The sequence below is a fragment of the Archocentrus centrarchus genome, chromosome 18, assembly GCF_007364275.1.
Source record: "Archocentrus centrarchus isolate MPI-CPG fArcCen1 chromosome 18, fArcCen1, whole genome shotgun sequence".
NCBI classification, from domain to species: Eukaryota; Metazoa; Chordata; class Actinopteri; order Cichliformes; family Cichlidae; genus Archocentrus; species Archocentrus centrarchus.
Window position 1 is genome coordinate 11,783,345 of NC_044363.1, and position 16,281 is coordinate 11,799,625.

The following is a 16,281-nucleotide window of genomic DNA, read 5'->3' on the forward strand; positions in this document are numbered from 1 at the left end:
CTTTTTGTAAAACTTTAGACACTTAACTGGTTAAAAAAAGCTCTGAGCCATTGTCCTCCTCATCCTGCCGTAAATGTTATAAAGACCCCCGTGAAAGCCTTATCGAGAACTTTAAAAACATTCCCTGCCCCCAACACTGCTCTTGTAAATTTCCATATACAAAGCACACACACACAATATAATAAGTGGTGTAACAATAGTGTACGGTGATATTTTCTGTGTAATGGTGCATGTCAAGCTCACCATTACATACATATTTACATCTAAACGGCATATAATAGGAGGAAGAGCTGAGAATAAAAGATTACATGTACCTTGAATCGCCTTCAGAGTAACAGCTGTTCATTCGTGGGATTTTGCAGCGATAAAACCGGTCGAATCAGTGACGAAATCCTCTAATAAATAATAATCCACTCTTGTGAGTCATTTAGTTACTTCGCTGAATAAATATAGTCTGTTTTTGATGCATTCTGACAATCAGTTGGTGAGAAAAAGTATTGTAAACACTGTTTACGCATGACGCACACACTCTTACTTCCTGCTCAGTTTCATGCACGGAGGACGCACTGACTATGCACTGACTACGCAGGGAGATTGTGGATTCATGTGAAAACACACCCCATTGCGCCATATACTCACGTGTCAGGAATTGTATTGGCTATACATCTGTAGTTTCGGATTTTGGGTCAGAGTTGACCAATCAGAACAATTGGAGAACATTTGGGGCATGTCCAGAGAAGTCACATGACGCTGTGTGCTTATTATTAGCTCTGAAAAATCCATTTCATAACATGATTGGCCAAATGAGGTGTCAATCCAATTCTGAGGGTCTAGTCTGTCAGATAAAAGCCTCACTGCAACGTTACTGTGACGCTATGAGGCTTCAAATTCAAAGCACTACAAACGGCCCGCCTGCGGGCCACTGCCAGTTAACAGGTTAATAATTGATTTAATAATAGGAGGAGGAGTAGCCACAATCTTCTATTCCAGCTTATTAATCAACCAAAGACCCAGACAAAGTTTTAATTCTTTTGAAAACCTGACTCTTAGTCTTGTCCATCCTAATTGGTAAATTCAAAAACCTGTTTTTCTTTTTGTTATTATCTATCATCTACCTGGTCCTTACTCAGAGTTTCTGTCTGATTTCTCAGACTTTTTATCTGATTTTTCTGCTCAGTTCAGATAAAATAATTATAGTGGGTGATTTTAACATCCATGTAGATGCTGAAAATGACAGCCTTAACACTGCATTTAATCTATTATTAGATTCAATTGGCTTCTCTCAAAATGTAAAGGTGCTCACCCACCATTTTAATCATACTCTGGATCCTGTCCTGATATATGGCATAGAAACTGAAGACTTATCAGTATTCCCTGAAAGCCCCCTCCTGTCTGATCATTTCTTAGCAACATTTACATTTACTCTAATGGATTACACAGCAGTGAGGAATATGTTCTATTAAAGTAGATGTCATTCTGAAAGTGCTGCAACTAAGTTTAAGGATCTAATTCCTTCATTATTATGCTCTTCAGTGCCATCCCTGCCAGCACACATAGGTGGGCCCCATATGGGATAAGTAAGGGCAAACATTATGGGCCCCATAAGGTTTTGTCCGCGGTTTCCATGGTGGCCCTACAGGGGCTTGCCCAGATAGATTTTAACCGGCCCTGAATATGTGTTCATTGGGACCGTCGAGAAGCCATATTCTTGTGGCACCTGTGGGAAAAGATTCAGTCAGAAATCAGACATGGAGCGTCATGTAAGAATTCACACCGGCAAGAAGCCATATACTTGTGGCACCTGTGGGAAAAGATTCAGTCAGAAATCAGACATGGAGCGTCATGTAAGAATTCACACCGGCGAGAAGCCATATACTTGTGGCACCTGTGGGAAAAGATTCAGTTGGAAGATACAGTTAAAGAAACACACAAGAATGCATGCTGGTTCAAAGTTTCATGCTTTAAAAAATGTGGGACAGCTGTGAGTTGTAGCAGTGTTGGTTGTAGAGCTCACACTGAGCAGAAGTCAAATCACTGCAGCACCTGAGTGAAAAGATGACCCATATTCAGGTCAGTATTTTCTGTGCAGAGCTATAAAGAACTCTCAGCATTCTTCAGTTTATTATATTATTCTTATAATTGTATCAGGGAAACTCCTGCTGGTTCATTGTTTAGTTCTTTTTTTTGTTTGTTTTTTGCATTTGTTATGTGTTCTCAACGTTTAAATAAAGATTTCATTCAAATTTCTTTTGAATATTTTTTTTTTCTGTGGTGTAATCTCTAAATGTGTCCAAACTTGGTAGTGTATAACAGCAGCATATCCATCCATCCATCCATTCTCTTCCGCTTGTCCTTTTCAGGGTCGTGGGCCTATCCCAGCTGACATAGGGCAAGAGGTGGGGTACACACTGTACAAGTCACAGCATACATTAGTCTTATGTCCTTTAAACATAAGGCAGATATGCTGATATATGGCATGTATCTGCCTTATTTCACACAAGTTTTTCTTTGTACTTTTGACTATTTGGATAAACATGCCTCAGTCTATATTACAGTTCTTCCTTGAAGCAACTTAACACAGTACCTTAACCCCATAAAATTCAATTTGACTTATATAGCACCCAAACAACCGCTGAGCAAACATTTGGTGACAGTGGGAAGGAAAAGCTCCCTTTTAACAGGAAGAAACCTCCAACAGAACCAGGCGCAGGGAGGGGCAGTCATCTGCTGGGTTGATGTGAGGGGGAGAGAGGAGAGAGCAGAGGGAGAAAGGAAAGAACACAAACTAATGGAGGTAGAATACACAATTTAAATGGTAAATGGACTAGTTCTTATATAGCACTTTTCTAATCTGTCTGAGCACTCTATGTGCTTATACACAACATTTACATTTACCCATTCATGCAAGCACTTCCATGAGTAACTATGCTAAGTGCTTTTATTGTCTAACATTCACACACACATTCATACTCCAATGCTTGCTTCGGAGAGCAACTTGGGGTTAAGTATCTTGCCCAAGGATACTTTGGCATGCAGCCTGGAGCAGCCAGGAATTGAACCGCTGACCTTCCAATCAATAGGTGACCTGCCCTACCTCCTGACTTACAGCCACCCAATTTAAGGTGTATAAACACCTGGGGAGTGAAAAATGGGAGGAGATGCTTCAGTGCATCATAGGAAGTCCCACAGCAGCCTGAGCCAATGAAAAGAAGGTATGTTTCTATGAGCAATTACAATACATTTAGTTGGTAACAGTGACGTGCGGTGAGGGTCGTGACTGGTGAGGCACTGACGTCATCACATCAGATTTACAAACATATAGCTTATTCACCATTTGATTGGCAACAGTTGTTTTGTTTAACATTAACATAGTCTGAAGCAAACCTTTTAGCTCCGGTGTTGGTCTTCCTTTAATTATTATCTTCTGCTTCGATTGAAAGTCCAGTTTAGAAAATTCTTTCAGTTGAGTTATGTAATCTTCCATGTTGAACATAAGGCCAAGCAACAGGAAAAACTAACTGGCCTTGCTAACTGTTTATGGTAGCTTGCCGCCGAGGAGTCGTAGAGTCCCTGGGATCACCAGCGCCCCCTACCATGAGGCACGAGAACTGCGTGCCTCACCTAGTGTCTCTTCGCAGCAGTTTCATGATCGCTCAACACAAGAATGCATTACACACACATACAGTTGTTAATGAAAAAAACAACAAAAAAAAACTGTGCATTATATACACCAGCTAAAATATAGAAATTTAGTTCATATAGTAAAAGTGTTAGAACATTTTAATAGCCACATGCAAAGGGAAAGTAATCCGGTCTCACTGCATAGCATGCCAGCACAGTTAGTAGTCATTGGCAATGACTATACTGAGCCGCACCACGGATTGCGCAATCCGTGGTGCGGCTCGCCAGGCTGGTGCCTCACCGTTCGTCTCTTAGTATTTGACCGGCAAATGCAAAAATTCAGCGATTTTGAAAAAACTAATCTAAAAATGGTGTAGTTAAATGGAAAAGAACTTTAAAATACAAATCACTGAATGAATATAACCATTTAATTTATTTTTTAATTTTATATTTCCACGATGACAGGTGAGGCCGTGCCTCACCTGCCTCCCCTGACTGCACGTCACTGGTTGGTAACCAACACCAAAGAGTTGTATAGTTAGCTATTGCTAGCTGGCTATATATGGTCTTTATACTGTTGCTAGATCTCAATTAAAAAGGACAACCTGTCCAACTTCAGTGTGTTTGTAATTAATATACGTAATGTACAGCATTTTTGTTTTAGGACTTTTCTTTTGTTTAAGGTTACTGTTTGATTCCATACTAATTATGTTTTTGCAGTGTTGAATTTTTATGCCTTTTTCTGGTAATTCGTGGTTGTTGTTTGTTTGTTGGTGTTTTGTTAACAAAACAAACAAAGGTGGAATTGAACACAACTAAATTCTAATTACACATAGATGTGAGTGTGTTGTCTTTCTATGTGTTTCTATGTGTACAGGGTGTACCCTGCTTATTGCGCTATGTTAGCTGGGCTCAGCCCCAGCTGTACTCCCTGGTGTGTCTTATATCCCCAATTACCTCGTGTGTGTGTATATATATATATATATAGTATCTGTCCTCCTGTTCTTTGTCATGCCCTGTAACTTATGTAGTGAGTTTTATGGTTCAGAGTTTCCCCATGTATTCCTAGTTGTTGGCGTCTTAGTTCCAGTTGAGCATTCCTAGTTTCCTTGTACCTGATGTGCAACCAGATATAAAACTGTGCATTTCTGAGTTCATGCTTTTCCCCTCCTGAGTCCTGTGTTTCGGTCCTTATCCTGCTTGCCATGCTTCAGAATCATGACTCTTATATGTCATGTTGAATATCTGTTGAATATCTACAAGGTTCAGTGGATGGGACATGTTAGCTGGGCATATCTTGGCTTTATTCATGCATGTTCAGACATAGCTGTGCATTTTTATGCTTAGTGCTTCAATCAATGGTTTACTCACTGTTTCTGTAGTGTGTTTTATTGTTTTCACACTGGCCCTTTTTCCGTCAACTGGGTGCCAGTGCTAGTATTTGAACCATTCAGCGTTTTTTTCCTTTATGAACACACTCGGTGCTCAGCTGAAAAGCAGCTTCAGCTCTGGCCCCGCAAGCTAGCTGGTCTCGAACCAAGAGCATGTGACAAAAGCAGCAGAAGGGCATGACTATGATCTCAATATAAAGTTTTCAACCACTATTTCACTGCATGGTGTGTATTACATGAGAAAAGCGATGTGATTTTCATGGCTGTGAATTAGGTTGGGCTCTAAGGCTGAACTTGCTGCTTTGTATCAGTTCATATGACAGATAAAAGGATGCAAAGTGCGTACTTGTCATCTTGCTCATAATTGATGTCTGTGTTTACCTCTGTGCTGCACACAGATGCTGCAGTAGTTTGGTTTGGATGTTAAACTATGTTCAAAGCACAAGAAAGGGGACCGTGTTCTCCCACGTTTTTGCTCTTTGGCTTCTGTATCCAGAAGAGGAACCACTCATAGTCATACGTAAAGGATCAGTTCACAAAGCACGGTGGAAATGAAGGCTCGTTCTTAAGCTTTTGCCAGTTCATTGAAACCGACACCAGCACTGGCACAAGCACCAGCACCTCGAGGGTGGAAACATAGTAACTGTGGCCAGGTTGTATGGATAGACTAGTGGACCTTGATTTCATGCCTTATTTGTTGTCTTGGGCTGGCACCACACCATTTTATGGCATAGCAGCGTAATAACATATTTACAGCACTTATTATAGCACTGGGCCCAATTGCTGACCACTTTTATTTGATATTATTCCACTGATGCTCAGTAACGCTGTATGTTGAATAATTATTATTTGTAGGAATGACCCAATAGGTCGAGCAAGCTCTCAAAAGTTTGTCAACTCTAACTCCAAATGTCATAAAGAGAAATAAAGTTTGTAAAATAAAATTGTAAATAAAATCTGAGTAAGCATATTTAAAGTATGCAACTGTTGAAAAAAAGCCATTTGGACAAATATTGAATTAAAAAAGTACAGCCCGGATCTGAAGATATGACACAATAAAAATGGGTGTGGTTAGACCACCCATAAATGATAAAAAGCGACTCGCAAAGCCCCAAAAGTCTCTGCGTGCTTTTGTCACCGTTGACCTCTGTGCGCTGTGTGCTGCTTCTGTGTATTACAGCGCCCCCTGCTGCTATGAATAATAAACGTGCAGATCCTGTCAGTAGATGCTGTCAGTAGATGCTGTGAGCTTTGGTCTGCTTCTTGCACTGACTTTTTCTGGTCGGAGTTCTGGTTGAGTAGACGCTACTCTCTGACAAATTTTTTTTACATCCTGATGAGTTTATGATCTGCAGTTCTTTGGCCGAGTGAACTTTTTCTATGCATGTGAGCTATCTTTTTCAGTCCAGTTTCTAGTCGGGTAACAATATTCCCTCCTGCTCTCTGAAGGAGACGGTCGCATTCTATCTCTCTCCCTGCCCTCCCTATCTCTCCTGCTTGCTGTAAGAGCGTCTCTTACACACTGTCCGAATAAGAATTAGATTAAGAGCAACATGGATCTGGCAAACTGAGCCCTAAACACCATTGATCGAATGGGTTCCCCAGTGAAACTGAAGGCTGTTGGAAAAAACAAGCAGCCTGTTCCAAAACAACATCTGCATTATCAGGAATTCAGCTCCCTAGCCGGCCTTGGGCTGGTAATCATATCTCTCCAGGACAATGTGTGATGGTCGCTCTTCCCCTCAGCCCCCTCTGTGATTTGTGAAGCTGGATCTGGTGTACCAAGGCCGCTGACGAACTTCCATCACTATCAGGGAACTGTTTTGGCTAGGAGCTGGCATCTGGCTCTGCAATGCCCCCCACCCTCTCGTCTCCATCTACATCCCCTCCCGCCCCCTCCCTTCCCCACCATATTGCTATCCTGGCTTTAAATGTGCAAATATGCTTTGCTAAGGTGGTTTCTTGGACCCTGGTATGGTGCTCATCTTGAGCACAGTACCAGATGACTTTTTTTTTTTAACCTAACTACCCCATGATGTGTGTTTGTTTCCTTTTCCGGGGACTGATTGTAGCGGTGGTGCCAGAGCGGCAGCGGCTGCGGACACCCATCTCCCCTATGTTAGTCTTGTCTGTTCTTCTCTGGATGGTTGTTCCAAATGCAATTTCGTTATATTATGACGGAATGTCGTTATATAATTTGTTGTATAATGATTAATTTCGTTGTATGTATAATGACAACAAAGTTCTATTCTATTCTAATAGTCCCTAACACTCTAATTGGGCAGCTTCGTTACCTTGCTTGGCCACTGCGACTCACAATGTGGGTCAGCCTGATTTACATCAGGTCTGCTCTTGTTTGGACTCTTCTGCCACTTCTCATTCAACCTGTGTCAAGTCTCCAGTTTATGGCTGCTGATCTTCTTCAACTTCGCTGGCACCTGTCTGTATCTCTGTGACGCTGTGTCTTCACCCAGACATTGCTCTCCCACCTTACTGAAGATATTTTCACTGAGGGTCTCACCAAAACTTTCAGCTCCATCAGGTCCATCACTTGTTGGCCTTGCAAGAACGCCACCCAGTCTGCTCATCTCAACCTGCTGACTGAAACCTGGCAACAACACATGGACTTTTTGCAACTTAACGACTCCCCTCCACCTCGCTTTGTTTACACCTGTCAACCGAGTGGCACAAGTCGCGGTGAGGGTCTCGTGATAATTCACTGTAAAAAGTGGAAAGTTCTGTCTGGTTCCATAACCACCATCAGCTCATTTGAGTATATTGTCTGTAAACTGCCTGGACCCACTCCAACCATCCTACCATCATTGCCAAGTCTGTCCTCATCCCTTCCAACTGCTCTGCAGATGAACTACTATAATTTTTTTTTCTTTCCTTTGATGTTTCACTCTGTCTTTCCCAATCTAAAGCATCATGGCTTATTACATTCAGGAATATTAACTACATTGATTTTGATATCCTTTTGTTTGGTCATGATTTTAGGGGTCCCTGCATTTCTTTTTGGCCAAAATGAAGTGGATTCAATCCTGTATAAAACTCAATTAAAACAAAGTTTCCAAAAAATAACTGGGATGGATCCAGTGCAGGCTGTTTATTAGACATATTGGTTACACAGAACACAGACAAGAGAGAATCACACACAGACAATAACAGGACACCGACAGTAACAGAAATAGGACAACGCTACACACATGGAGGAAAGGAAAGGAAAGGAAAGGAAAGGAAAGGAAAGGAAAGGAAAGGAAAGGAAAGGAAAGGAAAGGAAAGGAAAGGGAGAAACAAGGATACAGGGACAGGAAGAGGTACCCCATGATATACAACAATTGTGGCAGGTCTCGTAAATGATAGATTCATACTACACAAACACAGGTTGGTCTGCAGAACCATGTTTCAGGGCACACACTGTCATAAAATAACCTAAAATACAACATAAAGTGATATGTTACTACTAAAGTGATACTAAGAATAGCAATTATCAATACTAATACCAAAGTATTAGTATTGCATTAATATTGCAAACACTCTGATTGTTGACCCCTGATGTACTGGCAGCTCAACATAACACTTGTTTAACTGACATCCTCAATTCTCTTGCCCCAGTGAAAACACGGTCTGTTTCCTTCACCCATCATTCCCCCTGGCTACCCCTGAACTCCAGTCCACGAGAGCCAAAGGGGAAAAATTGGAGTGTCTGTATAAAAAAAAAAAAAAAATTGGTCTCACTATCCACAAAGACATGTATTTATCTCATGTATTATAATATTAGGATTCAATCACTCAAACCAAATCTGTCTACTTTCTGGCCTTATTTCCTCAAATGAAGGCAACCAAGACCCTGTTTTCACTGTTAAAGGGTGTTCTTCAACCCCCTGACTTGTTTCTCTTGCATTTTTATTCAGCTGTAACTTGCATCTCCCGTATGCTATTTTTCAATGAAAAAATTATCAAAATCCACCAGCACCTTTGCACCCCCCCTTTCTCATATCTCTTTGATCCTCTTTGTACAGTTCTGGTTAAATCCTGCCTCCCCTCTCTCCTCCCTTTCATATTTTCCATTATTCACTCTTCTCTTACCACTGGAATTGTTCCCACTGTTTTAAAACCTGCAGCTGTTACTGCAAATCTGAAAAAGCCTGGTTTCACCACATCATAGTTGTGGTGGACCCAGGCCTTTTCAGCCTGGATTAAATTCACCCCGAGTTCCTAAAGGCTCTAGATGTTGTAGGGCTGTCTTAGTTGACACACCTCTGCAACATCGTGTGGAGATCTGGGGTGTTGCTCCTGGATTGGCAGACTGGGATGATTGTCCCATCTTTAAGAAGGGAGACCGGAGAGTGTGGTCCAAATATCAGAGGATCACACTCTTCAGCCTCCCTGGTATGGTCTATGCCAAGGTGCTGGAAAGGAGGGTCCAAACGTCAGTTGAACCTCAGGGTATCCTGCGGGAGGTGCTGTGGAAGTATGGGGTGCCTGGCCCGTTGTTGCAAAGTAGAGCCGCTGCCCCTCGGGCATCTGACTAGGATGCCTGCTGGAAATGGATGGATGGAAAACCCGTTGCTATTCAACTTCGCTTCTATTTAACCCAAAACAGTCTGTATAAACCAGGTATCCTCAAATCCACGCCTCGAGGTCCGGTGTCTTGCAGCTTTTAGATGTGTCTCTGATCCAACACACCTGAATTAAATGGCTGAATTACCTCCTCAGTATGCAGTTTTCCAGAGTCCTGCTAATGACTTCTATATTTGACTCAGGTGTGTTGAAGCAGAGACACATCTAAAAGGTGCAGGACACTGGACCTCAAGGCCTGGATTTGAGGATCCCTGGTATAAACAATTCCAGTCTGGTTTCTGCCTCCATCATAGCACAGAAACTGCTCTACTCAAAATTACAAATGACCTTCTAATGGTAGCCAATTCAGGACTACTCTCCATCCTCATCCTCCATGATCTGAGTGCAACCCACAACATCCTCCTCTACAAATTATCTTCTACTGGCATCACCCACACCCCTCTTCAATGGCTGCAATCTTATCTCACAGGCTGCACTCAGTTCATCCAGCTTAAGTCTTTCAAATCCCACCCCTCCCCTGTTACCACAGGTGTGCCTCATGGTTCAGTCCTGGGGCCCCTCCTTTTTATTACTTATCTTCTTCCTCTTGGCAATATCGTTTGCAAATTTAACATTAATTTTCATTTCTTCACACCCAGCTCTATTTATTCACCAAACCTAACTCGTCACTCTAACCCTCCTCCCTCACCACCTGCTTATCTGAAATCAAATCTTGGTTCACCTCAAACTTTCTTAAATTAACCAGTCATAAAAGTTTCTCCTGAACAAAATCCATTCTATCCAAAGTCGACAGGTTCTCCTTCACAGTTGACAGCTCCTCAGTTTCTCCCTCCCCTCAGTTTAAGAGTCTGGGTTTCATCCTTAACAGCACTATATCTTTCTACTTCCATATCAATCATATTGCCCGGATTCCATACTTTCATCTCCAAAACATTGATTTTCTCCACCCCTCCCTTTCCTCGCATGCTACCTCCATTCTTGTCCACAGTCTTGCTACCTCCCATATTGATTATTGCAATTCTCTTCTATTTAGCATTCCTCTCAAATTCCTCCATAAGCTTCAGACGGTTCAAAATTCAGCCGCTCGTATTATTACCAAAACCCCCTCATTTCACCATATCACCACAGTCCTACAGCACAGCACAGTCCTGGCTCCCAGTTAAATTCCAAATGCATTTCAAAATTATTTTGTATCCTCCTCCTCCTGCTTCTTTTACTCTTCCTCGTCCATCTGCTGTACCACCTGCCTGCCTCAGCACCATGGGGAACAGAGCTTTTTCCCGCTCCATTCCCAGACTGTGAAACTCTCTCGTCTGACATCCGTAATATTCACTCACTCCCTGTCTTCAAATCACAAATCAAAACTCACCTGTTTAAGATCTACTCAGTTTAGTTCCTAGGTCATTTTGATTCAATTTCTTATTCTGTGCTTTTATGTGATTGTTGGTTTCTGTCTCTGTAAAGTGTCCTTGGGTGTTTTGAAAGATGCTAACAAACAGAATACATTATTAGGGATGCGCGATCTGATATTCAGTATCGGTATTGGTCCGATCCTGACCTAAATTACTGGATCGGATATCGGAAGAAATAAAAAAATGCAATCCACTCCATTAAATAGCGTTTCATCTACATTAGCTGCATTACAGTTCTCTGTCATTGTCTTCTTGTGGGTTGACCAAACCAGCTTAGAGCTGCATTACAGCTACCTACTGGAATGGAGTAGTAATCAGGAGTTAGAAAAAAACCCTCAGATTCTAAAAAGTTCTCTGTCGCTGCAAAGGATTCCCTTTGACACTGAGTGGATCATTGCTGACATGTTTTTCCACGCCGCCACCGCTCTATACCATGTTTGTGTGTTGTGCTTGCTGTGCTGAGAATTTCAGCTGTTATTTTTTTCTCTACTTCAGCTCCCAGAACAGAAAAGTATGTTACCAAGAGCTGGTACTGGAAGGACCCCTTCCTCGTCAAAATATTTTTCATACTTCTCTCCCTGATCAGTGACTAAATATAGATCTGCTGTAGAAAAGTATTTAGGAGAATGTGTGTGAATATAAAGCATTACAAGATTACACTCATGCAGCCCCCAGTTTTTCAACATAAACACTGATAGAACAACAACAGCAGTCAGCTGTTTTTTGTGCCGTCTGTCTGCACAAGCACAACGAGTCTGAGCCGGTGCCAGAGACGGTGAGCTCAGGTGGAGCAGAACGAAATGTTTTTCTAGCATCCAAAAGAAGCTTTTTTTCCCCCCTGTAACCACCATTAAACCTTTACAGTGAAACAGCTGGAGGTCCTTCATCAACCACCTGATCAGTTAGTAAAGAAAGCTGCTCCATCCACCCTGTTTTTTTTTTCACACAGGGAAAAACTGCAATATGGAAGTGAAAATATGCAGATGAACTGTTAATGTGAAAAAAGTATTTCTTATCCAGTTACTTTAGTAATTGATGGAATAATAGAATACTCGATTATTAAAATAATTGACAGTTGCAGCTCTAATGAAATTTGCAACATACCATAAGCCAATGCATCACCTTTTCACATAGGAACAACAGGATTCAGGTGGTTGTAAGTAAGTAAGTGATTAAATTTTATTTATATAGTGCTTTTCACAGACAAAACGTTACAAAGTGCTGCACAATCATTAAACCACAATATAAAAAACAGATAAAATATGTTAAAACCATATTAACATTACCTATTAAAAAAGAATAAAAATAAAGTCAACAGAAAGCCTGGATAAACAGAAAAGTTCAGCTGTTTTTTAAAAGATGCCAAGGAGTCAGTTAAATGGAGCTGGAGTGGTAAACAGTTCCAGAGCTTTGGTGCTACTGGCTGAAAAGCTCTGTCCCCATGGTCCTTAGTCTTGTATGTGGGACAACTAAAAGATTTTGATTTTGATGTGTGAGAGACTGTTGACTTATGTAAAATGTATCCAGGCATTTAAAAATAATTGCTATTTTTTTTTTTTTTAAGATTGGATTTGTATTGTACCAGCAGATATCAAATGTAAAATATTGGTTTCAGACATAAAAACATGATATCGTGCGATCCTTAATTATTATTATCATTACTGTTGATCCAACTTGAAGTACTTTGGTTACAGGTCCAGCTACCTCATCTGAAACCTATACTAGTTGGCTGCTGTTACAGACCACTGTGTTCTAATATCCAGCAACATGTAGAATACAGTCAGTCACTGATATGACAGAGAAATACATTTTGTTGAAGACCTTTATAATGACTGGTTCTCACATACCTGTACACTGAAAACCATTAAGTAATGTAGACCTTGTTTAGTCAAACTCAAACTAAAACTGAAAAAAGAATATAAAATGTTCATGGAGCCAATCAGATTTCAAGGGTACAGCATCACCCAAGACCCCCAATTTGACTACATCCCTGCTCAAGATGACTGAAGAAGTTGTGATCGGTTCAACCATAAAAACAGGAAAAAAAAAACAACCTTTTTGATGTGTTTGAGTTTTCAGATCTGTCCCCTGATGTGCAATAAAACACTGATGATGAATACACCAATATGATTGTATATGTGTTACTGTTCCCACCATTTAGGTTCAAACTGGTTTGATGTTTGAAGGAAATAATAACACCCCTCAAATTTCTTGCACCTAAAGTAACAAGCCTGTTATGAAAGTGTAATAAGTGGCAGTGGCGCAGTGGGTAGGCGCTCAACTTGCAGCCAGAAGGTTGCAGGTTCGAGCCACTGTCCCTGTACTGCATTGTGTCCTTGGGCAAGACACTTAAACCACATTGCCTAACGGTAGCGCCGGTCTCTGGCTGCATGACCGCAGATGCTCGTCTCTGGATGAGTGATCTGGAACGATCATTTTGTGGTGTGCCTTGTGTGCACAATGACAATGAGTTGAATCTAATCTAATCTAATCTAATCTAAAGAATAGAAAGCAAAGCTATACCTGAAAATATGTATGGAGTAAAAGTGAAAAGCCGTGAGAAGAATAAATATTCAAGTAAAGTACAAATAAATGATAATTCTATTTAAGTAAAGTAACAAAGTGTTTTTTACTTCCCACCTTACTGCTTCATACACTAACTACAACACCTGCTTCACCCTCCCACCTTTGATGGCATTTGAAGGAGCAAAACAATTAAAGCTAATATGAACTTAAATGCAACATAAGCATCATGTCAGTGGCTGCTTTATCTCTATGTTTAGGATTATTATCTTCCTGGTTTGAGTAAAAGTGAAGGAATGTTTGTTAATTTTAGAACTCTGACATTTCTAAAGTGAAGTTTATTTATAAAGAAGAAAGGGTTAACAAGCTGAGAAGTTCAGGTGATCAGTGAATAAAAAGGGTTAAACACACAGTATTGCTCTCAGAGAGCTCCTCTTCCTGGAATGAAGCACAGCCTGATAACTCCTCCCTCTTCTTCCTGCTTTTAAACACAGCACCTCCTCTCTGTCCATGTTTCCTCGTTCCCTCCCCTTCAGATCTGCAGTTTGAAGATGGGTGTAACCAACATGGTGACGTGCCAGAGCTGACAGGCTCCATTCACTGCAGAAACACATGCTGTTGAGATCAGAGTTCAGACTAGTTTCAGGTATAAGGAAGTGAAACTCACACAGTCACTGACACTGAGAGGAGAAATGGCACAGAAAGGAGTTCAGCTGGACCGAGAAACCTTCTCTTGTTCCATCTGTTTGGATCTACTGAAGGATCCTGTGACTATTCCCTGTGGACACAGCTACTGCATGAACTGTATTAAAAGTTTCTGCAATGAAGAAGAGGAGAAGAAGAAAATCCACAGCTGCCCTCAGTGCAAGAAGACTTTCATACCGAGGCCTGTCCTGGAGAAAAACACCATGTTAGCTGTTTTAGTGGAGGAGCTGAAGAAGACTGGACTCCAAGCTGCTCCAGCTGATCACTGCTATGCTGGACCTGAAGATGTGGCCTGTGATGTCTGCACTGGGAGGAAGCTGAAAGCCATCAAGTCCTGTTTATCTTGTCCAGCCTCTTACTGTGAGAAACACCTCCAACCTCACTATGATGCAGCTCCATTAAAGAAACATGAGCTGGTGGCCCCCTCCAAGAAGCTCCAGGAGAACATCTGCTCTCATCATAATGAGATTTTGAAGATTTTCTGTCGTACTGATCAGCAGAGTATCTGTTATCTCTGCACAATGGATGAACATAAAGGCCATGAAACAGTCCTAGCTGCAGCAGAAAGGACTGAGAAGCAGAAGGAGCTCGAGGTGAGACGACTAAACATCCAGCAGAGAATCCAGGACCGAGAGAAAGATGTGAAGCTGCTTCAACAGGAGGTGGAGGCCATCAATGGCTCTGCTGATAAAGCAGTGGAGGACAGTGAGAAGATGTTCACTGAGCTGATCCGTCTGATCCAGAAAAGAAGCTCTGATGTGAAGCAGCAGGTCAGATCCCAGCAGGAAACTGAAGTGAGTCGAGTCAAAGAGCTTCAGGAGAAGCTGGAGCAGGAGATCGCTGAGCTGAAGAGGAAAGACGCCGAGCTGGAGCAGCTCTCACACACAGAGGATCACAACCAGTTTCTACACAACTACCCCTCACTGTCAGCACTCAGTGAGTCTACACACTCATCCAGCATCAATATTGGTCCTCTGAGGTACTTTGAGGATGTGACAGCAGCTGTGTCAGAGACCAGAGATAAACTACAGGACATCCTGAGAGAGGAATGGACAAACATCTCACTGAGAGTCACTGAAGAGGATGTTTTACTGTCACCATCAGAGCCAAAGACCAGAGCTGGATTCTTAAAATATTCACATGAAATCACACTGGATCCAAACACAGCAAACACACATCTGTTATTATCTGAGGGGAACAGAAAAGCAACATTTATGGAACAACAACAGTCTTATATTGATCATCCAGACAGATTCACTGTATGGTGTCAGGTCCTGAGTAGAGAGAGTCTGACTGGACGTTGTTACTGGGAGGTGGAGTGGAGCGGGGGAGCAGTTTATGTAGCAGTCGCATACAAGGATATCAGCAGAGAGGGGAGCTCATATGACTGTGGGTTTGGATGGAATAATAAATCTTGGGCATTATATTGTGACAGAAACAGTTCTATTTTTCAGCACAATGGTGTCAAAACTCCCCTCTCAGGTCCTCGGTCCTCCAGAGTAGGAGTGTACCTGGATCACAGAGCAGGTATTCTGTCTTTCTACAGCGTCTCTGAAACCATGACTCTCCTCCACAGAGTTCAGACCACATTCACTCAGCCGCTCTATGCTGGACTTCGGCTTGGTTTCACTGATGGAGACACTGCAGAGTTGATTAAAGTCAGATAGACAGAGAAGATAGGTTCATGTTGATCCTGACCATTATATGTACTTGTGTAGTTTCTAAATGAGGCTTTACATTTTAGAAGCTGAGAAGTTCAGTGGTCCATTGATGTCTGAAAATAATATTGCACTGATTCAAACTGTACTTACATTTATATACCTTACATCAATATAAATCTGGATCTGTTCTTATGGCTGATAATCATGTGAGTTTAAATTATACTACTCTTCATATTCAGCATGTTTTCAGTCTTGAATCAGTCTGGTTAGTGGTTTTATTCTGTAGTTGCTGTAGTGGGTTGTCAAATGCAAAGAATCCATTGGAGCTGCAGTGATTCATCAGTTACTCAATGATGAGATAATTGATTGTTTTATCTATAGTTT

General features: G+C 41.5%; 1 protein-coding gene across 2 annotated transcripts; it reads left to right on the forward strand.

The window, feature by feature from the left end:
* The first annotated feature begins 8,763 nt into the window (after positions 1 to 8,763).
* Positions 8,764 to 16,281, forward strand: LOC115796895 (tripartite motif-containing protein 16-like). 2 transcript variants are annotated; one of them, XM_030753375.1, is made up of 2 exons: positions 8,764 to 8,778; positions 14,245 to 16,281. In XM_030753375.1, the coding sequence occupies exons 1-2, from the start codon at positions 8,764 to 8,766 to the stop codon at positions 15,901 to 15,903; spliced, it is 1,674 nt and encodes a 557-aa protein (XP_030609235.1). In that variant the 3' UTR covers positions 15,904 to 16,281. The 2 variants fall into 2 exon arrangements, with proteins under 2 accessions (XP_030609235.1, XP_030609236.1); XM_030753376.1 differs by lacking the exon at positions 8,764 to 8,778 and having other exon boundaries at positions 14,209 to 16,281.

What these genes read in the sequence shown, in the direction of transcription:
- LOC115796895 (XM_030753376.1), top strand. Translation starts at nt 14,224, where the DNA reads ATGGCACAGAAAGGAGTTCAGCTGGACCGAGAAACCTTCTCTTGTTCC.